Source organism: Schistocerca americana, chromosome 3 (assembly GCF_021461395.2).
Source record: "Schistocerca americana isolate TAMUIC-IGC-003095 chromosome 3, iqSchAmer2.1, whole genome shotgun sequence".
Taxonomy (NCBI): domain Eukaryota; kingdom Metazoa; phylum Arthropoda; class Insecta; order Orthoptera; family Acrididae; genus Schistocerca; species Schistocerca americana.
This window is the reverse complement of record NC_060121.1, coordinates 35892737-35919979: the sequence shown is the minus strand read 5'-3', so window position 1 is coordinate 35919979 and position 27243 is coordinate 35892737. Positions and strand designations below refer to the sequence as shown.

Below are 27243 nucleotides of genomic sequence, written 5' to 3'. Positions count from 1 at the left end.
AGCTCCCTCACAGTAAAAGCAGCATTGTCGCACTCACAATTCTGAGAAGAAAAGGATATGGCTCAAGCCTTCTCCAATCCTTTCCGATGGAGGAAGGCAGTGTGATAGTTGGAAGAGATCGAAATTTCCACAAAATGGCGGGTCAAGGTGTTGGAGATACCAATAGGCTCCACGATGACATCTGCAACTGTCAGGCCACAAATTGGGGAATGGATCTTGGTCTCAGAGGGCAGTCAGAGGATGGCCAATACGACAGAGGAGGGAGTGGAACTGTTAAAAGAACTGGTGAATGAAATCCAGCTAGCTCTTTTGCTATCCCAAAGAACGCCAAGACACTGTTTATTACGAATGCAGTTTGCAATCATAGGATGACAGCTAAAAACGCAGAGAGCACGTCTCCGTGCGCGAATTGCGTCACAGCATTCCTCACTCTACCAAGGGACTAGGACAAAGCGTGGTAAAGAGGAAGTGCAGGGAATGGAATGTTATGCAGCAGTAAGAATAATGTTTGTAAGGTCCATCTGGTAATCACAACTGGGGAAATCGTGTTCGTCAAAGGTCGCCAGGGAGGAGTAAAGTCACCAGTTGGCCTTAGTAATCTGCTGTTTGGGTGTGCACGCAGGTGGGGTAGGAGTCGGCAAACGATAGCACGCGAGAAATGGTCGCTCAACTACGTCCCAGAAAGAACGGACCAGTAATGGGCAAGCTGGGCAGGGCAGAAGGATAAGTAGAAACAGAAAAAGGTATGCAAAGAGTCGGAAAGGGATGTGGGTGCTCCTGTGTTAAGGCAGATGAGGTTAACTTGATTAAGAAGGTCAACCAAGAGGGCACCTCTCTGACAGGTGCTGGGAGAACACCGAAGTTGATGGTGCACATTAAAGTCACCGAGCAGCAGAAACAGGTGAGGGGTAGCTGCCCAAGAAGCTGGAGGAAGCCTGCCCTGTTGACATCGAATGGCTGAGGGGTGTAAATGGTACAATGGCGAAAGGTCAAGTGAGGAGGGAAAAGGCAAACTGCAACAGCTTGAAGATGGTTAGTCAGGGACTATGAATGTTATCCCATATGAGCAGCATGACCCCCCCCCCCCCCCCCCAAAAGATGGAATGCCGACCTCAGGGGGAAGGTCAAAATGAACCAGGAAGAAATGTGAAAGCTCAAAGCAGATGTAAGGATGCAATTTCGTTTCCTGAAGGCAGTGTACAAGGGGACACAGAAATTCTAAAAGCAGCCGTAAACCCTCTTTGTTGCATTGAAGGACACGAACATTCCGTTGGAGGAGAGCCGTGATGAGGAAAAAATGATGGGGTGTCACATCGATGGCTGCCGAGTGCCAGCCTGTGAAGATTCGCTGCTACAGGGCACAGAGGCAGGAGGATCCAGCTCCATGAGGTCCACAGAAGCATCAGCTTTTTTGTGCTGTCGATCTGTGGAGTCTGACACAGAAAAACAGTTGGTGGTGCACACCAGCGACACAGAGGCCGGCTGGGCGAAAGTATCAAGTGGCGACACCGTCAAAGAGGATCTTCGAGTCAGCGAAGAAGAAGACCATATGCCTTTGTTGACTTCTTCGAGCCTTTCCAGTTAGCAGAAGAAGACTCGTGTGTTGGTTGGCTGGAGGGACATAAAAAGACTTCACGGGAGTGCTCCTTCTGTCCTTTCATGCCTGCTAGCTGTGTAGCTGGTGACTTCGACCTTTGAGGTCAGAGTTTGATGGCTTGTTGCACAGCTGGACAAGGAGACGGCGATGCTACCTGGACGCTGGATGATTTCACAACTTCAGAGGTGAATTTGAGGTTGCATGTATGCGTGACATGTGCTTCATGGTGCGAGATGCAGCACGAACAGAACTATAAGTGCCAGACGGTAGAACGCAGGGTCTGCAAATAGCCAACAACTTGCGAGCAACCGAGTAAGGCACTTTTTCCTTTACCTGGATCTCCTGGACAGCCCACTTGTCAAGATACACGGGACAATCTTGAAAGGTGGCGACACGGTCACCATTGCAGTTGATACAGTGGGGAAAAGGAGGCGGACAATTGTCGTCCTGAGCATCTGTACCACAGCTTACACATTTGACTGGCTGTCGACGAGACGTTCTAGTGTGGTTGAAACGATGACACTGGTAGCAGCTCATTGGGTTCACAATGTACGGTCCGACTGTGATAATTTCATAGCCTGCTTTGATATTGGACAGACGCACCATTCTATCAAAGAAGAAAAAGAGTGCATGTGGGCACTACGAAGGAATCTACCTTTTTCATCAACCAATGGATGGCAATGACATCCTGATCAGAGAGGTATGATTGGATTTCATCAAGCAGCTTAGTGTAAAAAAACATGATGAGAAGAATTCCAAGTTCTATAGGCCTGAACACGGACAGGATAGCTGTGGAGAAGCGAGGCGGCACGTAGTAGTTGTGCTTGAGAACCAGAAGTAGTCTCCAAATACAATGTGCCATTCCATAAATGAGAGCAGAATTTCGCAGAGCTGGCAATTGCATCAGCACCTTTCTGAATAATAAACAGATTATTGTTGCGAAGGACTGACTGTCTTCAGTGTGTGAAATCACGAGCAACCATGGTGCAGCTGGAAGGGTCTTTGAATCGTTAGTAACATTCCATTTATGTCTCATATATGTTGATTGTTGAGGACGATTGGCTCAATGCAAGAAAATCCCGCGAGAAAATTCCCCATGATTGCCAATGTGTGCTCCTTCCAACTAGGTGGCCCTTCACAAGGGGCGCACCCACCTTAGGTGACTGTTCGCACCTCAGATCACACCTCCCGAACACCTGACAGAGGGGCCAATCAGCAATTTGGGAAGGAAATCACCCCCCTCTCTGGGCCTGGCTTCTACTAGGGGTTACATGCAAATCCTACCTGTCGACCCAGGGCTGGGAATTATGCATTACCCAGCCACCTGTCACATGTCAGAGATGTGGGCCAGCCTTCAGGAGCGCACAGGAAGGAAGACAGGGAAGAGGAACCTCAAACACCAAAGCAGAGGAAGGATAGCAGAAGGTGATCATAGAAAGGAAAACAAACGCAAAACAGTGGTGACACTGTTCTTGTGTCAGCAATGGACAATGCAGAACATCGCCAATAACACCCCAGGGGATAAAGAGTAGCAAGAAGACAGACATGCAGCACGGAAGGAAAAAGATGCTGCAAAGGCTGGGGCCCCACAGTAGCCAAGCATGAGCTCGCCAAAGAGTGGCAAGCCCCCTGCAGGGACAAAGCCAAGGTGGTGAAGGGTTTACACCCACCAGGAAAGTTGCATGTAGCATGAAGTTAAGCTGCCAGAACAAGAGCCGAAAGTGAACTCCAAGAGGTAACAGAGAAAAGGGATGCATCCCATTCTGGCAATCATAGGAGCCATCAAAGAAGGAGGCATACGATGGATGGTCATGCATGGCAGATAAATGGCATGCATATCTGCTGAGGAGAAAGTCACAGCAGTATGACAGGGTAGTTTCGCAGCTTCTGCATACAGACTCTCAAGCAGGCTAGTGTAAAGGTACCAGTGGCCAAACAGATGCCACAATGGTGGATAGTATTGAGATGATGGCATAAACAAAGCATCCATAGTCTACTTTCAAATGGACAAGGGACTAGTGGTTCAACATGCTCCCCAGGAAATACCACTGAGGACACAGGACATTGTGGGACCGCGCACAGCAGACTGCCAGGTAAGACATGTGGGAGGACCAAGAAACTTTTGTATCGAGCAAGGGCCCCAGGAAGTTTGTAGTTTCAAAAAACGGAAGAGCCACAGACCCAAAATGTAAAGATGTTGGAAGAAACCAATTGTGGCAGCAGAGATTCATACAAGCAGTTTTGTCAGGGGAAAATGTAAGACATTGTCGATGCTCCACGGGTAAAGATGATCGAGAAATGGCTGAAGATGCTGCTCAATAAGACAGGTCCATGGGGAACTACAATAGATGGCAAAATCGACAACAAGAAAGGAGGCGGAGAAGTTCAGCAGGAGACAGGCCATTATAGGGTTAATGGTGATAGTAAAGAAGACAATGCTCAGGACGGAGTCCTGAGAAGCACTGTTTATCTGTACGAATCTGTCCAACAATGCAGAACCCATATGGACCTTGAAAACTCAGTCTTTTAAAAATTCCTGAAGCAAACTTGGCACGACCACGGAAGCCCCACACCTTTTTCAATAATAAATGGATTTACCGTAGTGAAGGACTAACAATCTTCAATACACGAACCGTGGTGCAGCTGGGAGGGTCTTCGATCATTAGCCTATCCTATTTACATTTCATAGCTGTTGACTGTGAAGATGAGTGACTCATTGTGAGAAAATCCCATGTGATTGCCAGTGTCTCTGATGGCACACTCCTTCCAACTGGGGGCATCCTTCAGAAGGGGGCACACCTGCCTTAGGTGATTATTCACACTTCAGGTCACACCTCCCAAACACCTGACAGAGGGACCAATTGGCAATTTGGGAAGGTAGCAGCTCAGGCAATCACGCCTCTCTAGGCCTGGCCTGTGCCAGGGGGTACATACAAACCCTATCTGTCAACCCGGGGCAGGAATTATGCGTTGAGAGAAATGGAGCAGTAGCCAGAAGGAAGGTGTTTCTCCTTACTGGCTTAGGTACACGTATGACAGTGGCTTCATGCCAGCATCTGGGAAACATGCCCTCTGCTGAGATGCAATTCTATGTATTAAGCAGAAAGTGCTTGCCTGCAAGGGGAAGGTGCTGCAACATCTGAATGTTAACAGCGTCTGGCCCTGGGACAGAGGATCAGGATGAACAGAGCATGAACTAGCTCCCTCATAGCAAAGGCTGCACTGTAGGACTCATAATATTAAGAAGAGAAGGGTATCACCGGGCCACTTCTGCCAATTTCTGATGGAGGAAGGCAGGGCGACAGTGGGAGGAGCTTGGAATTTCCACAAAGTGGCTGCACAAGATGGTGGAGATACAAGTAGGGTCTACACTGACACTGTCTGCTACAGTCAGGTCGGTAGCTGAGGAATAGATCTTGGTCCCAGAGAGCGATCAGAGGTTGGCCCGCATGACAGAAGAAGTAGCAGAACTGTTAAAAGAACAAGTGAATGAAATCCAGCTCTCTCTTTTGTTATTCCAAAGAACGTACCAACACTGCGCATGCAACTGTTCATAATGAATGCAGTTTGTCATCATAGGATGTCAGTTAAAAACGCAGAGAGAACGTCTCTGTGCATGTATTGCATTTGGTATATTCTAAATGCTCTGAAGGAATCTTGTATTTTCTGCTTTGCTTTGAGCAACTACAATTACTACAGAACATTGTTTTTTTTTTTTTTAATTTTTATTTACTAAGAAACAATGTTCTTAAATGTTGCTTTCCCATGTAACAAGATTAAACTCAGTTTGCTAGTATTGCCAGCAAGAAATACGAACGAAAGTCTTCAACTTGCATTTTCCAAACAAGTTTTAAAATTCAGTCCAAAAGTAGTATGTGTTTCACTGTAAAGACTAAAATATTAAGCATTGGCTTTTTCTGCAACGATGTCATAGATTCTATTAGCAGTGTAAAATGACTGTAGCAATGTTAATCCTCAGCCTTCCTTGCTGATACACAAGATAATTTTTTAAGTCCAGACATGTGATAGTGACAGACATGAACTGACTGTAAAAGGTAACGACATACTGAAAGCAAGACAAATTTAAAAACAAAAGAAAACAGTTGAATAGGAAAGGAAAGGAAGGTGATTTGCAGAAAATGAACCTGTTAAAAATTTATTTCTATGTTCCAACCATTGTTCTGATGTATGTACACAGAAAATGTGCAGCCTAACAAATATAACACACAATAATGAAGTTAATGAAAACGCAGGATTTATTTGTACTTGTATGTATTGGGACGATGTTAAGGGGGAACACAAAATATGAGAAACACCATATCTCTTGGCAATCGTGCAACTGTGCAGAAAATAGATACTATTTGCAAATCCTGAACAGCGACTATCCACCTATATTTTTCTCCCCAACAACTCCAGAGAACATAGAATGACCACTAACAAGCAGTTTAATAAACTATATCAGGTGGGATAAGGATAGAGCAAGAAATTGGCCAAGTATTTCTAAAGGAACCATACGACTACTCATTTTAAGCGATCTATGGTAACCATGTGTTGCCTACATTTGGACCACTTGATAGAAACAAACTGTGCTTGCTGCTCCTGAGTCCAAGTCCAGTGTTTTATCCACTCAACCATCTTGCTCAATTCCAAATTAGTAATTTCTCATATACACAATTAGATTCCTACCTAGCTTACAACTCTTTATTACATTTTTCATTCAGTTTATATTTTTGATTAATGAACTGAGAAATTAGCCAAGGTACTATTCTCTTAACTCATCTGTAATGCTATAGATAAGAGAAAGTTTATAATATATAATATTTTATCAAAATATACACAAACCAAATATTTCTGCACCATTTCCACTGGTTCTGAATAGGCCATAATTCAAGTGTGTTCTGTTCTGTGTGTAAGATGTTTGGAAAATTATCAATGAACTGAGGAATTTAAAGACAAATTTACAGCGATCAACTTCACTTTTTAACTTTTGCTGAATTACTACATTCCCAATCAATGTTCATCATGTATATAATCTATGTAGATAGAATTTGGAAGTAACATAACATATATTGTACTGTCAGACATTGTCCATAACTTTACACTAGAAATTCCACTGCTATTGATTTCATAAGCATCCATTTTCAGTTCTCATCCATTCAGAAATGCTCACACACAATGTGTACTCTCTCAAAACAGGAAATTCCTCATAAAATCCTTATTTTACAAATCATGTTTCACGAGCCTATCCTACAGACAAATAATTCATATACTTACTTTGCTGATATCTTTTCCTTTCATTTTCTCGGATCATAAGTTCATGTAGAAGTTGTTCCTTTGATCCCCAAACTTCCAGTGCTCTGTCAATAGAGTATTGAAATATAACTGGTAACGATTTACAGATGACTAGTAAAAATTTGCACATCATACTTTTATTTCTAATAAGACAAAAACTGAGAAAGAAAGAATTACGATAAAGCATGAAATACCTTACTTTGCCTCTACATCTTTCCTCCAATAAACAGTAATTGGAGGTTCATTCTCATATGGTGATCTCCGTTTTGTCTTTCGCAGACCCTCAAGATCGGATGGTTTCAAAAGGAAATCTGCCATTGCTCTGACAGGCGTTATGAAGTTCCGTTCTACTGACGTTGCAGTAACATCTACACGCTGTCGTTTCTTCACTGTAAATGAAATAGGTGCAACATTGTTTTAAAATCATAGCCCTAAACCATATTCAACCTTTTAATCAACTATGTATTTATTTACACACAAAATAACACCCTGGCTACAATAATTTTACATAGGTCATTCCATGTCAATTAAGACATTAACTGTCTTACTCAGCATCTCAGATATTGATGAAACCTGGCTTATTTCTTCACCTTACCCAAATCAAATTTCAGCAATTTATCTGACTTCACTTTCATTTTATGGCACTTCAAAGTTTTGAAGTTTTGGTTTTTAACATCGCAAGGGCACAAAGTTTTTCTAATATTCTGAAAATAAATTATAGTTTTTCGTTTATCATCCAGAATATAAAAAATTTGGTGGTGCTATTCCCAACAGCATAAGGATTGTAAGTAAAATGACCTAATACTTTTTCAGTAGCACACAAAGGCAGGAAAACATTAGGATAAACCAGAGCACCCGTTACCATCTGGCAAGCTTTGACCTATGGTATCATAAAAATCCCCCAGATGCAACAAAAACATGATTTCAAGATGGCACCAATAACCTTAGACCTTTGAATGGCACAAGAATTATAACCACCAGGTACAAACTCGTACAAATTCTTTGAAATAAATATTGTGGGAAAGTGGGAGTTTTGGGTAGGGACAAGCTAAAGTCTAACAGAACTCCAAAATCACATGAACAGGTAGATCAGGGATGTTGTAATTTAACACATACAAGAAACACAAGTTTAAAAAGTCTATAATTATTTAACATACAAAATGTTACATGGTTAGCCTTACAAAATTATTTTATTTACATTGTGTTTTAACTTGTTTTGTTACAGTTAAATAACATTTAACTTCCATAAAAAAACTAACTTGATGTGAATCATAATGACTGTAAAGTACAACTTCGTCTGTTTTCGAAGCATGCAGAAATTTAGAGATTTTTATAATTTCTCAGGTCTTTTCTCTCCTAAATTATTTCTTAATTTTGACCAAAGAAGTCTGTAGATGAAGAAGATTCTCTCACTGAGTAAAGTGCTAACAGGGCAAGAAATGTCGTTCTTCACAAAAGTAACAAATCCTGTTGGTAAGTTTTATTTTTTCCCCCTGCTTTCAGTTCCATTGCTGTTCACCAACTGTTTGGAAGGAACTGTATTACAACTGCATGAGAAAACACTGTGGCAGAAAAAATAACCAGAATCAGCAATCCTAAAAGGCATAATATACGCAATCTAGTGTGGCTGCATCTCTATGAGCCAATTTTCCACACTTTCTTTTTGTTCTGTAATGAATCTTCTCCATCCGAATCTCAGGTGTAATATATTAGCAAGATAGTGAAAGGAATTTACTGCTTGTTCCCTACAGTTCCTTTTTCATTACATTCTGATTCTGTCTAGAAGATCTATCCATAGTTTGACAGCTTCTGCAATGTTTGTGCTGTCTGCTCAAAGGAGGTTCAGGATTTGACAAACCTCCGACAGCTGTCAGAGAAGAAGAGTTCCATCTTCATAAATTACGATGTTATCCAAGATTTTGCTTATGTTATCAGGGACTTCTTCAGGGTGCTCTGTTACAAATTTTACATTTTTAGAATAAAGGAGTTGCAAGAATAAGTTAATGTTTTCAATAATTTAATTATAAGAATTTAAACTAAATAGTTTAACTACTGTCAATACCAATAAATCCCAAAAAATAAAAATAAATAAAAAATAAAATGCATAAAAATCCTATTTAATCTTCTGGCTCGGTTTTCTTTTTTAGAAAATATCCACATTTCTGTTAACCCCGAGTAAAATACACAAAATTCAACAATGACAGGAACCTAATATAGCATAAAAATCAATACAGAAATCGCAACAATGCAGGAAAAGTATGCAGTATGGTGTGCGTCTCTCTTACTGATGAAGGTTGTGGTTGAAAGATATATGTAAATGTCTTAATTGTGCCTGTCTGCAACTTAACATGTCTTCTTTACAGTAAGTAGCAATCTTGTCTTTTCCTACATTGTTGATATTCCTACTAGGGTCTCCATTGTTTGATTAATACAGAAATAGCAAAATTGCACTATGCACCTTGCGAAAAATCAGGAGAACTAAATAAATGCCGAGTCAACAACTATAAAGCATGGCTTTGCCATTTGCTATGATGAGGTCTGCCAATGTGCGAGTTTTCCTTTTTTTGGGGGGCATATGACGACGTTGTATTGTACCACACTAACAGGAGCCACTCTGACTAGTATCTAGTATTGGGCTGTGCGATGCCAGTTCTTAATCAGTTAAACACCCTCTGTGTCAGAAACAGTAGACAATTCCCTGTAGCCAGTTGTTCTTTAGGCTTTATTAGCACATGGTTAATATAGTTTTGCCACAAATTTTCTTGCCAAATTTCAGATGGCTTGTTTAAAGGGTCGGTCATTCATATAAAACTTTGCCAAGAATTCTGTTGCCCTATAACAAACAGAGGCTCAGCTGCAACTTATCCTGTGTCTAGAGTCATGATGACATTGGGGAAAGTTCGTTGAACAGGTGATGGTTTTAGGCAGCCAGGCACTATGTGAACTATCTCATGAATTGCCAACGGCGACTGTTCGTCAGATGTGAGGGTATCACCAGAAGTGCACCCCGAGGAAGTGTTATCGGTCCACTTTTATTGTCTCTGTCTCTCTCTCTCTCTCTCTCTCTCTCTCTCTCTCTCTCTCTCTCTCTCTCTCTCTCTCTCTCTCTCTCTCTATTTTACCTATGTCTGCTTGTGTGTGTGTGTGTGTGTGTGTGTGTGTGTGTGTGTATACACCTGTCCCTTTTTCCCCCCTAAGGTAAGTCTTTCTGCTCCCGGGATTGGAATGACTCCTTACCCTCTCCCTTAAAACCCACATCCTTTCGTCTTCCCCTCTCCTTCCCTCTTTCCTGATGAAGCAACCGCGGTTTGTGAAAGCTTGAATTTTTGTGTGTGTGTGTGTGTGTGTGTGTGTGTGTGTGTGTGTGTGTGTGTGTGTTTGTTAAGGTCTATCAACATACCAACGCTTTCATTTGGTAAGTTACAGCATCTTATATATATATATTCTCCTTTTTACCGTTATCTACTATACAATTTTATCCCGCCTATATAACCTCAATAATATGTAACCCACTTCCAAACCATAACCAAAAAAATTTTTTCCCGCTTTCAACACTACCGCTGCTATAAAATCCACCGTTTCTAATTCACAAACAGTACCTTTCACCTATTAAACAACCATTTCGGCTAGTTCTTATAACTTTCGCTTTATTTCCATTTCCGTTTTTCCCACATCACTGATAATTTTTAGCCGCTTCCCACAGGTTTTAACGTCATTATTTCTTCGTCAGACAATTGTCAGCCTCATTTTCATAATCTGCCACCACAAAACCACTCCTTTTAATACATTTACATGCAGTTTTTTCGAAATTTTCCCGAATTTCTCCACCCTTTAACGTGTTTTGGCGGCAACACAACCACCTAACCTTTGTACACATCGTTGTCTACCAATCCAAGTTACCACAGGATCAACATAGCCCAGCTTTAACCAACACTTTTTCGCCTTTTTTCACACCAGATCTCCAGTTACTTTCTAGTTCACCTTTATCTCTCCCCATATACTTTTATTTTCATTTTCATTTCAGCCTCATGTTACACTTTCCACCTTCTACTACCATGTCACCCTCACAACACCCCCACAACGACCCCATTAAGTTTTATTTACATTCCCTCCGCAAACATACCTTCGCCCTAGCCAGATTACACTCCCATATTTTATTTTCTCAGGCTTGTCTGACATTTGGCATAACCCCCAAAGGCCTCACACTTAAAGTTCCCATCTCTGGCTGCAACCCTTCTTTCCATCAGTCCCTATACCAGTTCCAAACTGAACAATCCATTGCCCTCACCCACCTAATCCTTCACCTACACATCAACTCAGCCAATGAACACACCCGTCAACTCCTATCCTTAATAAAAGTCCTCAATCTTTCCTCTCCCAATCCACACCAGCTGTTCAGAGCATCCTCCTACAGGCCAACCGCAAATTAGAACTGCATGACACCCCCCACCTCAAAAACTATCCAATCTCCTGGTTTCCCACCTCCAGAAAGACAACTCACTCACCCTTCACAACCTTTCCAGCAAACCTCAGCCTCCTCTCATTGCACACAAACCCAGTCTCTCCCATCTACTCAATCTCCGACTTCCAGCTCCACTCCCTCCAAAACCTCAAAATTCCAATCAACACAACCTGGAACCACAACACCCTAATTCAGTAGTTAACCTTTCCTCCAAACCTCTCTCCCAATCCGAAATCTCTGTCCTATCCAAAGGCCTCACCTTCAGCCCCACTCCCAGATTCAACCAAACAGCCCTCGTCAAAGATTTACTGTCCTACACTCGTACTCTGTGCTGGAAATATCACTTTGCCATGAATAAAGATGATCCTAATCTTACTCATAATGATCCAACTTCCCAAGACACTATCCAAATTGAACCCTGCCTGGAACAGTTCCGTCCTCCGTCACAGCGGGACCCACCTCCTCTTCCTCAAAATCACCCTCTCCAAACCTTCCAGGAATTTCTGACTTCCAGCCTTGCCTCTCAATCCTTCTTAAAAAACCTTAATCCTACTCCCAACATCACCACTGCTGAAGCCCAGGCTATCCGTGATCTGAAGGCTGACCGATCCATCATCATTCTTCCGGCGGACAAGGGTTCCACTACCGTGGTACTTGATCGCCGGGAGTATGTGGTTGAGGGACTGCGTCAGCTTTCAGACAGCAACACATACAAAGTTTGCCAAGGTAATCCCATTCCTGATGTCCAGGCGGAGCTTCAAGGAATCCTCAGAACCTTAGGCCCCCTAAAGAACCTTTCACCTCACTCCATCAACCTCCTGACCCCATCGACACCCCACACCCTACCTTCTATCTTCTTCCTAAAATTCACAAACCCAATCATCCCGGCCGCCCCATTGTAGCTGGTTACCAAGCCCCCACAGAACGTATCTCTGCCTACGTAGAAAAACATCTTCAACCCACTACATGCAGTCTCACATCCTTCATCAAACACACCAACCACTTTCTCAAACGCCTGGAATCCTTACCCAATCTGTTACCCCCGGAAACCATCCCTGTAACCATTGATGCCACTTCCTTATACACAAATATTCCGTACGTCCAGGGCCTCGCTGCGATGGAGCACTTCCTTTCACGCCGATCACCTGCCACCCTACCTAAAACCTCTTTCCTCATTACCTTAGCCAGCTTCATCCTGACCCACAACTTCTTCACTTTTGAAGGCCAGACATACCAACAATTAAAGGGAACAGCCATGTGTACCAGGATGGCTCCCTCGTACGCCAACCTATTCATGGGTTGCTTAGAGGAAGCCTTGTTGGTTACCCAGGCCTGCCAACCCAAAGTTTCGTACAGATTTATTGATGACATCTTCATGATCTGGACACTCAGTGAAGAAGAACCCCAGAATTTCCTCTCAAACCTCAACTCCTTTGGTTCCATCACATTCACCTGGTCCTACTCCAAATCCCATGCCACTTTCCTTGACGTTGACCTCCATCTATCCAATGGCCAGCTTCACACGTGCGTCCACATCAAACCCACCAACAAGCAACAGTACCTCCATTATGACAGCTGCCACCCATTCCACATCAAATGGTCCCTTCCCTTCAGCCTAGGTCTTCGTGGCAAACGAATCTGCTCCAGTCCGGAATCCCTGAACCATTACACCAACAGCCTGACAACAGCTTTCGCATCCCACAACTACCCTCCCGACCTGGTACAGAAGCAAATAACCAGAGCCACTTCCTCATTTCCTCAAACCCAGAACCTCCCACAGAAGAACCACAAAAGTGCCCCACTTGTGACAGGATACTTTCCGGGACTGGATCAGACTCTGAATGTGGCTCTCCAGCAGGGATACGACTTCCTCAAATCCTGCCCTGAAATGAGATCCATCCTTCATAAAATCCTCCCCACTCCACCAAGAGTGTCTTTCCGCCGTCCACCTAACCTTCATAACCTCTTAGTTCATCCCTATGAAATCCCCAAACCACCTTCCCCGCCCTCTAGCTCCTACCCTTGTAACCGCCCCCGGTGTAAAACCTGTCCCATGCCCCCTCCCATCACCACCACCTACTCCAGTCCTGTAACGCGGAAGGTGGACACGATCAAAGGCAGAGCCATGTGTGAAAGCACCTATGTGATTTACCAACTGACCTGCCTACACTGTGACGCATTCTATGTGGGAATGACCAGCAACAAACTGCCCATTCGCATGAATGAACACAGGCAAACAGTGTTTGTTGGCAATGAGGATCACCCTGTGGCTAAACATGCCTTGGTGCACGGCCAGCACATCTTGGCACAGTGCTACACCGTCCGGGTTATCTGGATACTTCCCACTAACACCAACCTATCCGAACTCCGGAGATGGGAACTTGCCCTTCAATATACCCACTCCTCTTGTTATTCGCCAGGCCTCAATCTCCGCTAATTTCAATTTGCCGCCGCTCATACCTCACCTGTCTTTCAACAACATCTTTGCCTCTTTACTTCTGCCTCGACTGACATCTCTGCCCAAACTCTTTGTCTTTACAAATGTCTGCTTGTGTGTGTGTGTGTGTGTGTGTGTGTGTGTGTGTGTGTGTGTGTGTGTGTGCGAGCGCGCGCGCGCGAGCGAGCGAGTGTATACCTGTCCTTTTTTCCCCCTAAGGTAAGTCTTTCCGCTCCCGGGATTGGAATGACTCCTTACCCTCTCCCTTAAAACCCACTTCCTTTCGTCTTCCCCTCTCCTTCCCTCTTTCCTGATGAGGCAACAGTTTGTTGCGAAAGCTTGAATTTTGTGTGTATGTTTGTGTGTCTATCGACCTGCCAGCGCTTTTGTTCGGTAAGTCACCTCATCTTTGTTTTTATATATATATATATATATATATATATATATATATATATATATAGAGAGAGAGAGAACGAAAGCGCTGGCATGTCGATAGACACACAAACATACACACAAAATTCAAGCATTTGCAACCAACGGTTGCTTCATCAGGAAAGAGGGAACAAGAGGGAAAGACAAAAGGATGTGGGTTTTAAGGGAGATGGTAAGGAGTCATTCCAATCCCGGGAGCGGAATGACTTACCTTAGGGGGGGGAAAAAAAGGACAGGTAACACTCGCACACACACACAATCATGTTTGAATTTTGTGTGTGTGTTTGTGTTTGTTTGTTAGTGTCTATCAACACACCAACGCTTTCATTTGGTAAGTTACATCATCTTTGTTTTTAGATATATTTTTCCCGCGTGGAATGTTTCCCTATACACAAGTTAAGTCGTGCAAGTAAGAAAACAGTCCTGTAACTTTCAAATATAGCATTAGTACTGTACAGGTTGACACAGCCACATCAATTAACTATATAGGCAAATGTTACAAAGGAATATGAAATAGAATGAGCACTTCAGGTTCATAATAGGAAAGGCAAATGCTCGACTTCATTTTATTTAGAAAATTTGAGAATGTGTTGCTCATCCATGAAAAACGGTTTACAGAATACTAGTATGACCCTCCCTTGAGCACTGTTTTGAGTGTTTGGGATCTACAGCAGGTCAAACTGATGGCAGATGAAGCAAGTCAGAGATGCTAGATTTTTAACTAATAATTTCGATCAACACGCAAATAGTACAGAGATGCTTCGGGAACTCACATGGGAATCTCTGTAGGGGAAAACAATTCTCTTTTTGCAGGCCACTATTGTGCAAATTTTGAGAACCAGCATTTGAGGCTGACTGCAGAACAGTTCTACTGCTGCCAATGTACATTTTGCCTAAGGACCATGAATGTAATGTGCCAAAATTAGGGCTCATACGGAGGCTTTCAGACTTCCTCCCCCCCCCCCCTTGCTATATTTGCGAGTTAATTCATACACTGTAGTTTCTCGAGCATGAGATCAAGAAGTAGCAGTGGTAGCAGAAATTTTTATACAAAATTTGGAATTGTCATATTCTTCCATATAACCTGTGCGATGTCCCCATTTCTTCTCCATTCTTGTTCTACAAAACAACCGTATCATCACTAATTCTGTAGCTATTCCTACTATTGTCAAAACTTATTCTATGGTTAACTTCACTAACTCTGCAATAATCTCCAGTTCTCAGGTTAGGCGTTACTGTGTGTTTGTACTACGCGCTTTTACACACTATTCCAAGAATAGAGCTGAAGTGACTGCTAACCAGGGACTGTTCAACTGGCCCTTGGTAGTGTAGCGATCTGCCATCTGTCAAAATTTCATTATCTTGGATACACTTAGAAGATTATATATGAGGGCATTTCGAAAAGAAAAGATACAATGGCTCGCAGTCCTTAAATAGAACATTTATTTAGAAAACATCAGTTACATCATTCCAACAGAAGAATGCATTGTTGTCACCCCTATTATCCAACATTTGTTAAGTCTGTGCACAAGCCTTTGTATCCCAGTCATAGAAGGTTGCCGCCTCTTGCCGGCACCACATTTCAACTTCATCTTTGATCTCTTCATCGTCATGGATTGATTTTCCACCAAGATGTGACTTCAGGTAACAGAAGACATGGAAGTCGGTGGGCGCAATGTCCGGGCTGTATGACGGATGGTCCATTAAGTCCCTTTTGAATTGTTTCAGTAGTGCTTTGGTTACGAGCATTGTGTGAGGCCGAGCGTTGTCATGAAGCAAGCGGACTTCACTTGTCAGCATTCCCCTGCGTTTGTTTTGAATTGCCATTCGAAGACGTTTCAAAGTCTGGCAATATGCAGCAGCATTGTCATTCCAGGAGGCATAAATTCCAACAGAAGAATGCATTGTATGTCCCAAAAAAACGAAGCCATGATTTTCTTAGCTGAAATCTATGCTTAGCATTTCTTGGCTTTTGGTGAATTCGAATGGCGCATTGATTGTTGCTTGGATTCAGGTATGGTGATAAACACATATCTCGTCACCTGTCACAATGTGATCAAGGAACTCATCACCTGCTGCAGCATAGTGTGTGAGGAAGTCGAGTGCAAAGCCCATCCTTTTCTTTTTGTGTTCTTCCGTTAACAGTTGGGAGGAAGAGGTAACTGTTGGGTGGAGGCTGTGGGGACAGTGGGTTAATGGACATTGAGGCCAGGAGGGTTGTGGTAGGGTTACAGTTTTGGAACCCAGCGCACACACAATTTCCTGTACCCTAACTTGACAGTCACAACGTCATAAAGAGTTGTCATTGACAAAGGGCATCAGAGATCAACAATGGCCAACCTGTTCTTTGTTCGTCATGAACATCGGTCCTACCTTCAGAGAAATGACGACACCATTTCGTTACATTTTGTCGATTCATAACGTCCCCATAAACAGAAACAATTTCTTTGTGAATATCTGCTGGTCACTGACCTTTTGCGTGAAGTAAACGTGTGACGGAGCACACTTCACATTTGGTGAGATTCTGAATCGGCACAGCTATTTTAAACACGACCTTCTCCAACCAGAAGCAACGTTCAACTGCCAAACGACCACGAGGAGAAAGCTAACGGTTCAAGGTCAACACAAGTGTTACCAACTTGCTCGCCAAAACTCTTCTGTTCCTATGGAATATGGTGTATCTTTACTTTCCGAAATACTCTCGTATAACCTTTCTTACTTCTTATTCCTGTTAGCCGTTTATTTCCACTTTGGTAACCTGAACCTACAGTTTTTGCTAATAATTATAACAACACTGGTCATTTGCACACCCAACCACATGAACAGCAATTGGCATTCACCCAGTTGGGTTTATTCAGCTCAGCTCATATAGCTCCGTTCCCTTTTGTCTGTGGAAAGATTATTTATTTCTTGATATTATGGAAATTCCCCTGGCAGAGACATCAGGTACACCACGCATGTATTCAAAAATCAACTTATTCGTTCAGAAATCAACTTAGTATGTGTTCAAAAATATTCAAAAACAAACAGGGATGTGTTTCACAATCATATTAATAATCAATGGACCAATGTGTGCTCAATGCTAGGCACTTTATGAAACAAGGTGTTTTCTTCAGGAATATGAACTTGGTGCCACCTGATATTGCCACCCAGGGCAGATACCTCGGTTTGGGCCTCTCTAGATCTGGGCCTGGGAGAAGAACATGTCATAAGAAGCTCCTGTGAAATTAACAGTGTGGGTGGCGTTTAACTGCAGTTTTTAAACATCAGTAATTTATAAGGACTAACATTAAAAGAATTAATACACTCTGAAATATTAAATATTTTAAAATTTATGGTTTATAAAGCTGAATAACACAATTCCAATGTTAGTTTAAAAACAGTTCCTGACATATTACTAAATTCCTGAAATTTCCCAAGATTTCCTTGATCTTTCCAGGTAAAATGTAATTTCCTCAAAATTCCAGGTTTTTCAGACGAATCATCAACCTGCATTTCTGGATTCCAACCCTCCTTTCACATCAACCTTCATCTTTTCAGATTCCACCAATCCCTCACAAACATGGTACTGTAGAACACATCTTCATGGCCAAGGCACCTGAGAACCACCCCCGCTTCCCTCCACAAGATACTATTAGTGTGAAACCCTAACTACATACACCACATCTCCAAAATAGAAATTCTTGTCATTCCAGACACCACTCCTGTAAACTGTCCAATCTGTTGACATCTTACTCCCACCTACAAGCACCACTACCCATCAATACCTGTTCTACCCCTAAGGAAACCACTCAGAGCTCCCAGATCTTGACCAGTTGGCCTTTTCAATTTGCAACATCTCCCAAAACTCCCTCCCAACACTTCATGAAATCTAGAACCCAGACAAATGCAAAAAAACTTTTTCAACAGAAATGGAAATCCCACAGTGGTTTCAGTCCTATCCAAAGGTCTCACCTTTGGCTCCACACCCAAGTTTAATCGCGGACTCATCAAAGACCTACTCTCCTCTCAATTCCTAAAGTGGATACATTATTTTGTTACCAGTCCTTCCAACTAACGCCAGTCTAATCCCAACGTTAAACCTTGTCCCTCCCAGTTCGTACTACCATTCACAGCTATGACCATCTCACCCCCACCACCAAACCACTCCTGGTCACCTTCCAGGAATTCGTTACCTCCAACGTGGCTTCACTATCCTTCCTCAGGTCCCCTCCAAGAACACTAACCTCTCAGCAGGAAAAACATAACCCAACCTAATCATCCTCCCTGCAGACAAAGAAAGGCTTCCGCCAACTGTCTGACTCCTCCACCTACGAGGCTCTACCACAGTGAGCTCATCCCAGAAGTCCAACATAACCTATAATCCCTACTGAAATCCTTGTAGCCCTTCCCAGAACCTCTCCCCAGATACACTTCCCTCCTCACCCATATACAACCCACACACCCACTTCCTATATGTTCCCAATAATCCACAAACCCTACAGTCCAGGGCAACCCGCTGTAGCTGGTTATTGTGCTCCTACTGAAAGAATTTCTGCTCTTGTTGACCAACATCTGTATCCATCTGCCTGACACACAGCCTCTCAGATTGAAGACACTAACCACTTCCTTTTCTATCATCCCCACTCCTCTATCTTCTCGATTTCTCTCACTGTTGGTCCTACCTCCCTATATACCAACGTCTCTCATGCACTTGGCCTTGCCACCACTGAACACTACCTCTTCCAATGTTCTACAGACTCTAAACCCATTACCTCATTCTTTACATTCCCTACCAACTATATGCTGACACACAACTACTTCTCCTTCGAGGGGAAGGTGTATAAACATGGCACCGCATGGCACATTCCACGGCAAACCTCTTTATGAACCATACAGGGGGAATTTCCTAGGCTCCCAAAGCCCCAAAATCACTGTCTGGTTCAGATTCAGCAACGAAATCTTCATGTTCTGGTCTGGGGGCCAAGCCACCCTATCTGCATTCCACACAACCTTAACACCTTCTTCCCATCCGCCTTACCTAGTCATCCTCACCCCAATGCGTAACCTTCCTGGAAGTTGACCACAACCTCTGATAACTCCCTCCACACCTCCGTTCATGTTAAATCCACTAGGCACCAACAGTACATCCATTTCAATTGCTGTAATCCCTTCCACATCAAAAAATCAGTCCCCCATCTGTGTGTGGACTGCGTATCTGCAGTGGTGAGAAATCCCTTGGCCAATACGCTGAAGCTCTCACAAGGGCCTTCCGGTCATGCAGTACCCCCCAAACCTAGTCCACAATCAGATTTTCCATGCCACTTCTAATTCCGCCTCCATACCACAAATCACCTACAAAGAAACAGCCCTTCCTCCCATCCCCCTGGTCACCCAACATCAGCATGGACTGGAACAACTGAACCACATCCTTCATCAGGACTTTTATTGTCCATCATCATCCCCAGAAACATGGGCCATTATATTCAAGATCCTTCACACCTCTCCTAAAGTTGTATTCATTCACCCACCTCCACACAGTAAACATACTCATCCCTCACTATGCCACTTCTGAACCCCGACCACAGGATCATAACCCTACCACAACCCTCCTGGCCTCAATGTCCATTAACCCACTGTCCCCACAGCCTCCACCCAACAGTTACCTCTTCCTCCCAATTCACATCACCTTCAATGTGCACCTAATCCGTTGGTATTAGTACCCACATATCATACACCTAGCTTACGCACCTGCCATCCCTCCCTCCCACATTCCTTGTCAGCAAACTGTGTGTGTGTGTGTGTGTGTGTGTGTGTGTGTGTGTGTGTGTGTGTGTACTCTAACTCAACAAAGGATTTATTCTGAGAGCTAGCAAGTTTTCTATCCGTTTTGTTTGTGCCTGTCGACAACTCAATGCTTCAGCTACTTCACGAGTAGTCTCCGTAACTTCTAAATTATTTACATAAAACCACGGAAATATACTTACCAACCAATGTCAGCCAACGTAAAAATCTAGCATTCTAATGACAGCACAAACAATACGCCTACAACGCAATCTCTCTTGACAACAAGCCTAGAGGTCTCAAATCAGGAACACTTATACACATAAAGCTACATGTCATCTTGCCGACAACATGGTATACACTGGTCCATGGCCTGAAATGCAGCAACTTTGGTCAATCTCACACATTCTCCACAAATGTAACACTTCACACAGTCGGTAATTACAATGAATAATTACAAGAATTTACCGTGCTCAACATGCCATCCCCCACTGTGACGCAAAGAGCAAAACAGAAAATTAAATCTCCAACCATAAACAACACACTCCACTAACAACTCCAAATCAAAAAATGAATCTACTGCACATAATCACCATCATTAAAATATCTCACTAGTAAATTCTTCCAATATTAATACCCCAGACAGCACTTGCAGATCCCAGTACCACTAACACCACTCACAGACAAATCACAAATATCCCACACTAGAGCCCTCTCCAAACATAATACACTGCAACTATGCCACATACCACACAACACAGTTATGCCACAGGTCAAAGCAGATGAGTGGTATCACATGTGCAGGTTGATCCGAAAACTCTATATTTACATTTGTGGGTTTTATTTTGAAAACAATACAGTCCTGCATCACACTTAATATCCTAAAGGGAATGGGATAATCCCCTCAATATTTGCACCAAAATCATCTTCAGAATAGGGAGTATAATCTAGGAAGATGAAATTAGTGAGGTGTTTGTTCTTTTCTGATTTTTGTCACTTTTTTTACACTGTGTCTTATAAAATCTGTTGTTGGTAGAACATTTGCTCAAATAATTATATGGAAATTTTTGATTTCCTCCATTACTATTCTTTTAGTACAATTTGTTTTCTCAAAACCTTGGTATGTTGAATATGCCCAATTCAAAAACAAAAGTTTCTGCTTAAAATGACTTGAACTATATACAAAGCAGTTAAGAAATTAGTGCCAGTTGAACGAGTTTGTTAGAAGTTTTATCTGCTTAAAATTTCTATTTTGTCGCATAACCCAGTACCTATGACATTACCTGTTGCCACTTCATCATTCATTAACCATGCCAACTGCCATTTGTTCCTCAGTTTTTAAATAATGTATAATTTATTAAGAAGGATAATACTGGGAGCTTGAATTAAGTCTCACCATTCACAAAGTTGGGTAGTAGTAGTGCTAATGCAGCATAGTACACCACACACAAGAGTTATTTAACAATAGAAACAGAAGGCTTTCAGATCCGTGTGTGACTTTTTGAGTGGAGCAAAAAGAACATACATATTCTGTGCCTGAAACATATTGGGCTTCATAACTTGCAAGAAGTGTCGCCCTTCTGCTTTCCTCTCAAGAAATCTGCTGCAAAAAGCCATCATTTAAGCATATGCTCTGCTGGAAATGATGTGAAGAGACTAGTTTCGATGATCCAAAGACAACAATTTTGACATGAATAACTAATTGCATCCTGGTCAGTGTGGTATACAATGAGCTGCTGCAACCAGGTCAAGCAGTGAATGCTGGATGCTATGAAGCACAATTACTCAATTTGAATCGTTCACATAAAGACAAATGCCCACAATATGCTCAGAGATATGTCAGAGTCATTCTCCTTCATGACAATGCCAAACCATATGCCGTAAGCCAAGTGAAGGGACTTCGAGGAGGAGGAGATTTGTGTCTAACATCCCGTCAATAACTAGGTCATTAGAGATGCAGCACAATCTCAAGAGCAGAGAAGAAAGTAGGCCATGCCATTTCAAAGGAACCATTCTGACATTTGCCTGAAGTGAATTAAGAAAATCATGGAAAACCTAAATCAGGATAGTCCTTCCGAATGCAAGTCCAGTGCACCAACCGCAGAGCTACCTCATTTGGTAACGGATTTCTATGTCAATTACCTCTGTGTTCCAGGGATCATTTCACACGATAAATGGTAATGATGTGTAATCATTTACATCACAACGTATGTTTACGTGCTAACATTTCTGATGGCGTGGTATAAAAAAAATACAATGTGAGTTTGAAATTCCTACCACCACCTCTTACACATTACGAAGATAGAAATCTATGTACTATCAAGGAGAAACTTTATCAGTTTGTTTTCAAATTTTATATCATTGTCTGTCAGACATTTCGTATCACTGGACAAGTGACCAAAAATTTTGCTGCGGCATTGAGCACCTCTTTTTGTCCCAGAATGAGATTTCCACTCTGCAGCGGAGTGTGCGCTGATACGAAACTTCCTGGCAGATTAAAACTGTGTGCCCGACCGAGACTCGAACTCGGGACCTTTGCCTTTCGCGGGCAAGTGCTCTTTTTGTGCTAAAGACAGTATTAAAATGGGGTAATGAATGTCACCTTTGGTACGTTACTGTTCCTTTTGAACTGTAGTGGATTACTTGCAACAAACTTCATGGAGGAGTAATATACTGTGAAGCAGCAGTCAGACTGTCCAGCTCCATAAACAGAACTCTACAAGATGATCGTGGGTGAGCACCACATATTATTCTTACACTAATTTTTGAGCAATGAAGCCTCATCCTTAAGAGGGAAAGAACATTATTCCATATGACATTACTGAATGAAAATATAAAAAGTATGTCAGTTTACTTATATGTTTCTCACCAAGATTTGCAATAATTCTAAATACAGATGTGACCGAAGTAAGTTGTTTTTGAAGTTTCAAAATGTGCTTTCTCTGGGTTAAATTCTCATCAATAGAGGCACCTAGAATTTTGAATTTTCAACCCTATTTATTATTTCCTCACCATTCGTGACGCTCATCACTGGTGTAGCACCCCTAGATGTGCAGATCTGAATATACTGTGACTTTTTAAAATTCAGGATGACACCATTCAGAGAAAACCAGTCAATGATGCTTTAAAGGACATTGTTTACCATTTCTTTCATTTCTGTATGTATGCTTGAAGTAATTACAATACTTTTGTCATCTGCAAAAAGAATTAATTCTTGCTTGTACATTAGATGGAAAATTATTTAAATATATGAGGAACAATAGTGGATCTAAGACTGAGCCTTAGTGAACGCCATACGTGATTTCTCCCTAATCAGGATTATGTCCCCAGACTACATTGACTGAACTACTAGGCACAATTTTCAGTACTCTTTCGGTTAGATATGACATTACCTATTAGTTGGCTGTACCATCAAAATCATAAAACTTCAATTTATCTATGAGAATACTGTGATCCACACAGCCGAATGCCTTAGACAAGTCATAGACAATAACAATTGGCACTGTTTTATTATTTAATACTGATAAAAGTTTGTCGTCAGTGAACATGTAAATGGCATTCTGAGTAGAACAACTCTCCTGGAACCCAAGCTGTGATTTGAAGAGGATGTTGTTGCTAAGGTGAGAGATAACTCTAGAATACATCACCTTCTCAACAAATTTGGAAAATGATGTCAGCAGTGAAACAGATCTGTAGTTATTGATCTCTCTCGTATCACCTTTCTTGAAGTGTTGAGCGATAGGGTATTTCAGTCTCTCTGGAAAATTGCCTTGAGTGAGTGATGCATTAGATACTACAGACAATTTTTTTTTGAGGGAGAGACTGCATGATTGTCTTAACTTCAAGAGAAGGTGGTGTTACATTAATATGACTGAATTTTCTGAGGGTTATTTTTTCAATCTACTGCTGTGATTTTTCTCTTTAACTGTTTATTCATCACTTTCTACTATATTTAAGAAATGGTTATTAAATATATTTGCTACCTGTGACTCATCATTTACAGCCCCTCCATTTAGTTCAATATTGATGTTATCCTGTTCTGTCACTAATTGTCCCATCTTTTGTTTCACCACATTCCATATTGTCTGCTATCGGAATTACTGATTTCTAACATTATGTGCATGTTCTCTGATTTTTTTTTTAATAATCTATCCTTGTAATTTTGACTACTGCAGAAACTCACTACCTGTTCGTGCCAACAAAAACATTTTCCTTTCACAAGATACTTTAATCCCTCTTGTGATCCATGGTTTTCTTACCTGGCTGTTGATGCCCTTTCTTATATTACGTGGAAACCTATTTTCAAATAATGATATGAATTTATCACTGAATAGATTTTATATCAGCATTAGGTTCATTATAAATTTCATCCCTAGTTACACAATGTAACCTATTCTTAAAAACATTTTTCCTGGATTTGTCAACTGTTCTAACTGATTTTCACTGTGGAGTATCCACACTGTTTGGCATTGTGTTATTTATCCTGACAAATTGCGCATCATGATTAGAGAGAGCATTTGTTACTCAGCAAACAGTTTTTTCTTGCATTGAGTGTCACAAAAGAAAATATTTTCAAAAAGGGTCCTACTGCCATTATCCACCCGTGCTGTAATGTTAGTTACTGAGATCAAATTGTAGGATACAAACAAGGTTTCCTGATCATTTTTCTTATCACAGTCCTTTAGGAAATCTACACTGAAGTTAGCACAGACATAACTGCTTGTTGCTGTCTGACATAGCACAGTAAGGTATCCACACCCAGTTTAAAATTTCCCGGCGGGGATCCATATACAATTAAAAATTGTTCAAATGGCTCTGAGCACAATGGAACTTAACATCTGAGGCCATCAGTCCCCTAGACTAAGAACTAATTAAACCTAACTAACCTAAGGACATCACACACATCCATGCCCGAGGCAGGATTCGAACCTGCGACTATAGCAGTCGCACGGTTCCAGACTGAAGCGCCTAGAACCGCTCGGCCACTATCTTTCAGTGTTACTTCACATCACCCCTTTTCATTACATCTGTTTAGTCCATGCAGTATTGACTTTCTGAAAAACACTTCACAACTTTTAACAAGCCCAAAAACTGGCTACTTGAGAGGATCAGCACAAATGATCATGATTTATTGCATTGCAGATGCCATTTTTTACCCAAAAAATGGGGAAGGATGGTAGCTGTCAAAGGAACTGCTTTCAAGAAACATTCTACAACATTCTAATAAAACAAACATGCTGCCTGTCCCAACATACAATGAGAATTAATTCAAGTACCTGAGAACACACAATAAAAAACACAAAAAAATCTAAAAACTTTTTTTTCATGTTTCAAGAATAACAGATTTAGTACGACGACTGCAAGGAAGCAGCTAGATTTTCCAATGTAGCAAGATAAATGGCGAATGAATTTTATTTTTCCATGCGACAGTCCAAGCTTCAAGGCTTATTTTGGAAAACAAATAGATTTCAGCCATTATCCATTTCTCTTTATGTAATATCCATAGTAACAAATTATGTTTTTTCAATGTACAATACCAAAATGTAAGTAGGCTATACATTTTTGTGAAAATGATAAAAAATCTGAAACTTATGTTGACAGTATTAGTAAATGTCACTTTGCACTATCAAAGCTTCAAAACTTTGAAATGCTGTAAAATGGAAACAGACAGATAAGCTAACATGTGGTATGGGTACACATCCCTGTATGGAGAACAGACAAGCTGCACCCAGATCTCAGATGATGTACGAGATGGTTTGGCTGACTTGACATGGAATAACCCAAGAGTAGGCTAGCATTATACCTTTATTTGCAATTGCATCCTTAATTGCTTCTGCGGTGTTCTTTTTTCCTTCATCTTTCCCTATATTATGGGTGTCCAATTCTGCCTGTGCATTAGAGACAGTTTCACCTCTAGTTGTAGAATCAGTTGACAAGAACTGCCAACACAGGGCGTTAAATTTCCATTTGAAACACCCATCTTGTTTAGGAATGATATGGTTCTCTATACATTTAATGCCGCAACAATTATTTGCAGATGGTGAATTCCTACTAAAAAAGCTCCTACCATGATATCCTGTAACAATCCATTTCAGTTACCACAAATCTGGAGTATGCCTTATACACACGTTACAAATTATGTCTTGAACACAACATAACCACTAATTATCTAGCACAAATAAATACACAATAAACGGAAATACAAACAGACCTGTTTACTTGCAAGTCATGAGTGATGAATAATTTCAGGTCAGACAAGACTGAAGTTCATTAAAAAAATATTCTTACCATGCTTATTCAACAGTAACTGCTCAAACGTTCTGTATGTATGTTTCGCAAAAGGCCTGTGGCGAAGGAAAGTGCACGACGCTGACTTCAATAACATTGCTCTAGGGCACACCCCGACTTTAAACTACAATCTGAAAAGGAAACAGTGCCCACCAACCGTGTAATTTTAACCAACCAATAATCGGTAACATCAAGATGTATGTCACAATTTTTCAGCTTATGCATATAAATTACAAAAAAATAAAAAATTTCCTCTCAATTTCTGAACAATTTGTTTACTTACTTACCATCTAGGTACCCGTGTTTACTTCGTTACGTAGGTAGCAAATATACAACAACGCTGTACTAAAAGCAATTTTTTCTGATCTCCCTTAAATCGAACATGTTTTCAATACTGTCGAAGTCTGAAAGATGCATTTAATATTTGCAATACGGGACGCCGACCGTCTGTAATTTCTTAACTGCGCCGAAACAGTCTTGATATGATGGCAATTCTTGTAAGGTTGTGGTGAAAATGTCTACACCAATGCGTTAACTCAATTTATCGACAGAAATTTGCAAGATTTGTCTGCTATACGTCATACTATGTTGCAGCAGAATCCCTCTATCTTCAGCTATAATACTGTCACTTTCAGACCAAAGATGTTCGAAATAGATTTTGAAGATGCAATCGCTGTAAAGCACTGTTGAGCCTTGCACACACCGGCGCAGCGTCATATCCGGCAAGCCACACGATTGAAAGGTTTGATGCATTTTGGCACCAGTAATTGTTTCTACACTCGCTATCAGAATTCCTACCAGAACAGCTTTCGTGATTTGATCTTTTTATTGATCCCAGAAATCTTGCACTGGTGAGACAAATTCACACTGGCCAACATGGTTTGTACGGTTTGAGATATAACGGGACCAAACTACAGGGTCATCAGTTAATCTCGCCGCCATTGTTTGTTTATTAGCATGTTTAACGTGTAC

General features: G+C 41.6%; 1 protein-coding gene across 2 annotated transcripts in view; it reads right to left on the bottom strand.

Moving 5' to 3' along the window:
* The window catches only part of LOC124605747 (zinc transporter 9), a 188759-nt gene extending 161854 nt beyond the window's left edge, over positions 1 to 26905 (bottom strand). Inside the window, exons 1-5 of one of the 2 annotated variants that reach the window (XM_047137626.1) lie at positions 26559 to 26905; positions 26272 to 26402; positions 25787 to 26059; positions 7089 to 7278; positions 6872 to 6954 (exon numbers count right to left, since the gene is read on the bottom strand). In XM_047137626.1, the coding sequence (XP_046993582.1) occupies positions 6872 to 6954; positions 7089 to 7278; positions 25787 to 26059; positions 26272 to 26368 (643 nt within the window). In that variant the 5' untranslated portion in view covers positions 26369 to 26402; positions 26559 to 26905. The remainder of the gene's footprint in view (positions 1 to 6871; positions 6955 to 7088; positions 7279 to 25786; positions 26060 to 26271; positions 26403 to 26558) is intronic. The other variant, XM_047137627.1, reaches the window with a different exon arrangement.
* Between the last annotated feature and the right edge of the window lie 338 nt (positions 26906 to 27243).